Below are 7,388 nucleotides of genomic sequence, written 5' to 3'. Positions count from 1 at the left end.
CATGTTCAGAGCAGAGGAAGAGTCGCTCACTCAGAGAAACAACATGGGTTACGCGATGAGGACCGGGTATTTCCCCGCCTTTCATTATTAAAAGTAATCATCAGTGCATGCTTAGCTTTACTCTTCTTTACTGCCAGAAAGGCTTGGGTGGCTTTTTTAGGGATAGGCTTGGATTTTGTTTTGGCCACGTGTTAAGTAAGCTTAGCACGTAAGTAAGCTTCAAAAACTAGAAGATATGTTTCAAATGAAGTCTTAAACATTTATTTTGACAGTGTTTTTCCATTAAAAGCTTTCACATTTGGTTTTCCAAAAAACAAACAGGAGACTTTAACTTAACCTAAACCCCAACTCCAACTGAAAATGAGTCATCAGAGGCCTGATGAGTGTTAAATCAGCTTAACTTGATGATGACTGCCTTCACATAAATACCAGAACCAGTGACTGTTATGGCAGTAACAGCCATGCATCGAAAAAGAAAAGTATATGACTGACCATCCTTCAAAAACACATCATTTTCACGCCCACATTCAACATTCGACAGAAGCTTGGATTACTAAGATCACAGGACATACGATTATCTTCATTTCAGTAAATAACTACTCATACTTGGTCTTCTTCTTCAACAGAGACATAAGTGAGACAAGAATCCTGACTTCAAATATATCTGTGAGAAAGTGATGACAGAAGCATAACAGGAAAAAAACCCCAAAACAGTTCATTTAGAGAAGTGTGAGCAGCAGCATGTTGCTTACGTCGTACTCGAGATCAAAGTTGATTGTAACTCAGTTTTATAGATGAACTCCTGAAAGATCCTGGTGACGTTCTGACAAAGAGAAAAGTCCAACACACGTCAAACAGCACGTGCATGATTAACATGTGTGATTAACACACAGCTGATTAACATGTTTCAGTGAAAGCCAACTTATATACATGAGTCCTATCAATGTTTTCATCCAAGAAATTAAATAAGGAGAAAAGGAATACACAAGTGAAAAAACAAAACATGCTTCTTCTTATTTTTTTAAGTAGCAGTTATAAAAGAAAGACTGAAACCTTTAAAGATGAAAAAAAATAATTCAAGGAAGAAGTTGAATTCATAATCACTTTGTGACAATGTCAGTTTACAGAGAGTGAAGCATTGAATAACACAGATGTCTAATAAAATTAAAACCTTGTTTGCAATCGTACTTTTCTAACATTGCACAACATTTTACTGCCTGCACCATTTACACAGGGAGCTTTTATGCCATGTTGATTCACTGTGTCATTAGTAATAAACATGGCAGGGACTCAGTAGTTAAAACTGTTGCCTCACAGTAAGAAGCTCCTGGGCTGAACCACAGCAGGCATCTTTTCTTTCAAATAATATCTAAGGTAAAGCAGGATCCATTATTTTTTCCTCATTTCCTGTCAAATGTGTACAATTTGTACAATTTTAAAAGTGTGGAGATATTAAACAGCCAAAGTTTAGGTAAGGCCAGAGTATGATATGGTGTGTCTATTCTTAAGTGGTTTGAATCATTTGAGCTGTGAGGCTTTGTGCTTTCAAAGGATGCAGGATTTTAATCCCGACTGTGCATCAAAAGTTGCAGACTCATTTTAAAACTCACGAACACAGAGATATTTTTGGTTTACAAAAAAAAAAAGAGAAGAAAAATGATTCAGCAGCGCACTTTTGGGTTGATTTACATGCAATCGGTTACAGGAAGGCTCTGGGATTGGATCGAGGATCTTTGAGGTTTCTGTATCTGTGGGTGAGCCAGACTCCAAGGACCTGAAATTAACAACAAATGAGCAGCTGTCAGTTTTCTCAGTACACAAAAACCTCCTCCAACACACATCAGCACCCGTTCACAGCAAACTACAAGTCTTTTAGCTTCACTGCAATGACGTTTTCCCGACCTCTGTGAAACTGAAGAAGAGGCCGATGCCGCCCACAAACTGCAGCACCTGCCCGGAATAATTCTGAAGGATGTCTGCGCAGGCCACACAAGATGAAGAAGTGGAAGTAGCGCACATCTGGGGGAAAAAAAAACCAGCAAACAAAACACAATCTTGACCAAGTTGCTTCTTAGAAGAAAACTGAGGAAATCTTTTCAAAGTGTTTTACTCACAGCAGGACACGAGCTGTTGTTCGCTTGAGAGAAGCCGCAGCAGTTTAGAGTCCTCTCCACGTCCTTCTGAGTGTCTTCAGATTTGTTCCATCCAGCCTCCAGCAGCAAGTTCTGCAGATGAAAATCAGCATCACTGGAGCTCAATTCATGTACACGAGATTTAAAAGTAATCATGAAATGATCCTTTATTTAGACCTTAAATATTCTCATTGATTTGTCTCTCTTTGCTCCACAGTGAATTTTGCATGTGCCCCACAGAGCCACGCAAACATTCTTTAATTAAAGTTCTGCATTCAGTAGCTCCTTAAACAGAAATGACTAACTCTGAATAACGTCGCTCTTCAGAGTACATTCCTAAATTGTTATTATTAAGCTCTACTATTTTTAGGATATTGCAACTGGTAAAGGAGTCTCAACTGTGTTAGTTCAAGCAGGCCACTGTGTTGACCCTGAGTCCAGACATGTTATCCTGTGAGATAGAAAATGTCTTTGAGTGATCAGTAAGCCATTAAAAGCGCTATAAAACATGTAGACTCTTTATATGCAGGAAGGAAAGCCTGCAAAACTGCAGACAACATAATTTAGAAGACTTAGATATCAGTGTGTCACTGTTGCTGTGTCACAGTAAGATCTAACATTAATGTTGCTTAAACTTGGGTTTTTGTTTGGCATGTAAAACAGGTGCAGCCCTGCTGTTAAGTGTCTGAATGTACAAAACTAAATATAATGTAAATAGCCTGAGTGCAAATTTCTGCCTGCTGATTCTACCACTTTGTTTTTTTACATATTCGTATTCACCGTTGTAGAGGTCCCAGAACAGAGACATGAAATCAATTAAATAATGCGTATCCACATAAAACAATCTTGTTTTAACTACAGTCCCCGACACTGAAGCTACCAGCAGTTCTCCAAGTTTGTTCCTGGGACTGAAAGTCCCATTTGTTTTTTTAAAGCCTGAAAAACCTCATTATGATATATATTTTTAATGATTCATCTGAATCTGCACAGTAACTACAATTAAGCACTTATAACCAGGTAAAACCTCAAAGAGTGACTCTCAAAATACAGAATAACCACAGTGAAAATATTCAAATATAAAAATAATACTGGAATACAGCCTTTAAAGACATTTGTCCTCCTGTATGTATTAAAAATATAGAACTGTATAAAAACAAAGCAAAATATTGTTTGGAATAGACAAAATAAACTTACCTGTTGATCTTTATTGAGAGCTAGACATGCACAGGACACTGAAAACTGCAGCACAAACACTATGGAGAGGATCATCATGTACTGGTCCAAGTTGAGGAAGTTTAAAGCATGTTGTTGCTATGCCTACGAGCCATTAAAACTCAGGATACACATCCAATAGAGCATAAAATCCTGGATTTGTGTGAAGGATACAAAGAAGAGCAGGACCTGGTGGTGCTTCAGGGCACCACACAGACCCACAAAGGCAACAAAGAACAGGAAGACTCCCACGCCGATGACGCCTGCCACCACCTGGATACTGGAGACCAGGCCAAACCATTTCCCCCAGGCTGCCACACCAATCAGCAGCAGGCTCACCAGCTGAGGGGGGAAAAGTGTGATAACACAAGGAAAAAGAAGGAAAAGTCTCATTTTTTTAAGTCTGGACCAGGAACTGTTTTTGAGGGCAGGAATCAACTTTCAAGGTGCTGATTGCAGAATGAAACTAAGCTCACTAAACAAGCTAAATCTGAAGACGCTCTCCCTTCATTTCTTTCACTACATCCATGAAACTTCCATGAGGTCCTCCTCTTTTCCTCCTGCCTGGCAGCTTCTTTGTCCAGTATATCCTCCATCTGTCGTCTGCACATGCACAAACCATCTGAGCCTCCTAGCCTCTCTAACTTTGTCCAACTGTGGGCTGTCCCAGTCATGTCAGGTCTCACTACCATCTTGCAAACCATCCCTTTCACCCTTGCTGACATCACCCCTGACACTCGTCTCCACCCTGCCTCCTCTCGTACACTAACTCTGCTTCACCTTACCACCTGTCTTCCTCTCTTTCACACATGTGTGTTCGTTCTTGCTTCCTCATTCCTCTGTTTTGGAATGGCTCCTCTAGAAGAGTCTTTCCAAAACTTGTGAAATGTTGGAGGTCACTTTGGACTCAAATCCACCCAAATACAACTGCCCAACAAAGAGTTCCAGACCAAAAAGATCAGAAATGAAGAATAGATGTCTTGTTTTTAACTATACATAAATAAATTTGACTGATTTATTTCCTTGCACAAAACAGCCGTTCAAGTGGGCGAATCTTGGTGTTTATTTTCATGCATTAAAAATTATTCATATAGTTTAAAAAATACATGCTTTATGTACAAAGTTCAATATAAAATGGTTCTTCTATAATACAAAATAAGAACAAGTCCATCTTTACAGTTATCACAGTGTACAGGACTCATTTAAGTATTCCTGTGTTATATTAGTTTCTGCATCAATGTGTTGATAAAAATGTTGTAATTTGGTCTCCACAACATTTACTTTAAAGCTTTAGTTGCTTATTTTTTGCAGATTAGAAAAGTTCTATTTCAGTATGTTCCTGTAAAGGAACATTTCAGCGGCCTGACTATTGAACTGCCAGAGGAAACCTCTTCTGTCACTGCTGCTTGAACTGAGTGGCTGTGGATCATACGTGGAGGATCCTGACCCACGTCTGCATCACTTACTGAGAGAATTGAGCACTTTCTCACACACACTGGTTCAGCTCCACTGCAACAAGGACAGATACTGAAAATCTTTCTTCACTGTGTTTTTTTCTAGGCTGTGATTTGATAAGCCCTTAATTTTGTTCCATTTTATGGAGCTTTAATAATCTATTGAGTTATTTGATCACTGATTCCTTTATTTTTCCTGTCAGAGCTTATCCTAGAAATCTACTATGACATCATGGTGTGTCATTATAAAGCTGCTTAGCAACAGCTACAACATTAAAGTCAAAGCCATTGATCATATTGGTCTAGTAAGTGATTATGAGTACTTTTACTCTAAAAACTTTTAGTTTGTACTGTTACTTAAGCAGGATTATAATGTTTACTAAATAAAGACTGCAAATACTTGTTTATGTATGAGGGCACAGGACCCAGTGTATGCTACACTTTTTGTAATTTCTGATGAAATAAACATATTTCCTGTGTGAAGCCCATTTGAGAAATTTCCTTTTATGACATTAACAATATTTGACGCTTCCTGCGTGCTGTTTTAAAGGTTTTATAGCTCATAGGAACGCACTGAATAGCACTCCCTTTGATTACTAAAACTATGAATACAAAACAAAGAAGAAACGGCCACATAAACACTGCTGATATATTAAAGTTGGGCCTAATACTGGATCAGCTTTCAAAACGTCATGTTAAGCACTTCTAATTTTCGCACTGGAAATAAAATTTGAAGTACAAAAATAATAATAACAACAATAATAAATAAGCTAAAAATGTAATCATTTACGCCTGCCACCTCGTTTCCATGGCAAACACGCATTTTTCTCTCCGCTCTTAGTTGTAAATTAACCGACTTGAGAGGTTTCACGTCAAGTGGCCCTCAAGCAGACATTTTACCCTCCAGCAAACATCAACATATTACAACTCACCACATAAAGGATGTTGAGCGCGCTGAGTGCGTTCTTGGTGCAAACGAATCCGCCGCAAACCATCGCTGCTCTCGGGCCAAAACGTTTAAAAACGAGATTTCTTCTCCTCCAGCTCTCTCGGCGTGCCTCTCTTGACGCTCCGGATGGCTGTACCTGCTGATCTGCAGGTGGAGACCCGACAGGTGCTTCCTGGAGAGATCCTGCTCGCTGATTTGTCAGCTGATGTGACTCACTGATTGTTGTTCGAGTTGATTGCAGAAATTTCTAGATGATCTCACAGGAAGATTTCACAAAGTTGCTTTGGCTCATGGTAACATATTCATTTTTAGGATTAACATCTCATAACGCAGAAGTGAATGTCCTCTCACAGAATGTAATTTAATTTATTAGAATGATTTGGATTGAAATCCTTTACACAGTAGGGACTATGTTACTCTATAGTTCCACCTTGTGGATGAAAAAGATATCACAGATCAACAGTATCAACGTTTTCTTGATTCACGGACCAGCACGTTCAGCACAAACAGCTCATTTAGATCTCAAATGGTCAAGACCAATAAAACCCTCCAAATGGGCCAATTTAGAACTTGCTGCATGTTTGTTTACATCTCTGACTTACATGAATGTGTTTATTTGCATTCATGTTTCAGAGATGAAGCCATAAAACATACAACACAACGCTGCTTCTTTATTTGTGCCAGCAGCAGGAGTCCAATAACAAAGAGCTTCATTATAAACGATAATATCAATAGATATATAACATCAGTTTGTGTCAAATCCACACGAGTTTCAGAATATCTCAGTATGTGGTTGCCTCCACTTTTTGCTTAAATGACAGGAGCCTCATAGGTCATAGCAGGGGCGATTTTAGCCCATTTTGGGGGTGCACCCCTTCAGCACCCCCAAAATGAATCAAAGCACCCCCAAAGATTTCTTACTTTTTTGACAATATTTGCTGTTTTTGTGACACGCTACTAAAAATATAAAAAGCATTAAGTACTTGGTTGAGACGGAACATTTCAACAACAAAAGTATAGATACCCCCCGCCCCCCCTTCCAAAATGGTTTGTTTGCTGCCAGAGCGATGGTGGCTGAGACGCAGCGGAGCGGAGGTGTAAGTGGCTGGCTTAAAACAGGACATATTAGCTGCATTTTACCTGCAGTTACTCTTTATATAGTTAGGCAGGAGCAGAGCTGGACTGGCCAGCGGCCGCCGCTGGCGATTTTTTGTTTTTATAGGCCGATGGATTTTTTGGGTTTTTTTTGTTTTTTAGGAAGGGTATATATAATGAAAGGTGTTGGATTGGCCAATTGGTCATGATCGACTCTGGGCTGGACCAATTACAGCCGAGGAGGCCGGATGCACCCTCCCCTTGTTTAGCAATCTTATAGACGAACTAAAGAAAATGGAGAACAAAAAAAGGAAAGGAGGTGTTTATGAAAATATCACTAAATCTGCCATTTATTAATTTTAATATTAATTAATGATCATGTCTCACCTCTAGTGTTCTTGGTCTTAATTTAAGGTTTTTCCTATAGCGATTGACAGATCACGTGACTTTCGCGCATTGCATGCCGGGAACTCGAGGCAAAACAATCCAAGTACCGCATCAAATGCAAGCATTTGCAGCACCGCAAAAAGTTCATTCTCTGGTTCC

At 39.2% G+C, this 7,388-nt stretch overlaps 1 protein-coding gene across 1 annotated transcript; it reads right to left on the bottom strand.

Moving 5' to 3' along the window:
• Window positions 1–238: 238 nt before the first annotated feature.
• tspan13a (tetraspanin 13a) lies at window positions 239–5,940 on the bottom strand. The gene is made up of 6 exons (XM_003451215.5): window positions 5,731–5,940; window positions 3,519–3,686; window positions 3,327–3,407; window positions 2,115–2,225; window positions 1,903–2,019; window positions 239–1,774 (listed from the first exon to the last, which is right to left on the bottom strand). Exons 1-6 carry the CDS (start codon window positions 5,791–5,793, stop codon window positions 1,700–1,702), a joined length of 615 nt encoding a protein of 204 aa, XP_003451263.1. The 5' UTR covers window positions 5,794–5,940; the 3' UTR covers window positions 239–1,699.
• Between the last annotated feature and the right edge of the window lie 1,448 nt (window positions 5,941–7,388).

The sequence above is a fragment of the Oreochromis niloticus genome, linkage group LG11, assembly GCF_001858045.2.
Source record: "Oreochromis niloticus isolate F11D_XX linkage group LG11, O_niloticus_UMD_NMBU, whole genome shotgun sequence".
Classification (NCBI taxonomy): Eukaryota; Metazoa; Chordata; class Actinopteri; order Cichliformes; family Cichlidae; genus Oreochromis; species Oreochromis niloticus.
The sequence above is the reverse complement of the archived record's forward strand: the minus strand, read 5'-3'. Positions and strand labels throughout refer to the sequence as shown.

Coding starts and splice junctions, on each gene's coding strand:
- tspan13a (XM_003451215.5), bottom strand. CDS start 5,793: ATGGTTTGCGGCGGATTCGTTTGCACCAAGAACGCACTCAGCGCGCTC. Junction 3,408..3,518: donor ACCAGGTCCTGCTCTTCTTT/GTATCCTTCACA, acceptor AACTTGGACCAG/TACATGATGATCCTCTCCAT. Junction 2,020..2,114: donor ACAACAGCTCGTGTCCTGCT/GTGAGTAAAACA, acceptor TTTTTCCCCCAG/ATGTGCGCTACTTCCACTTC.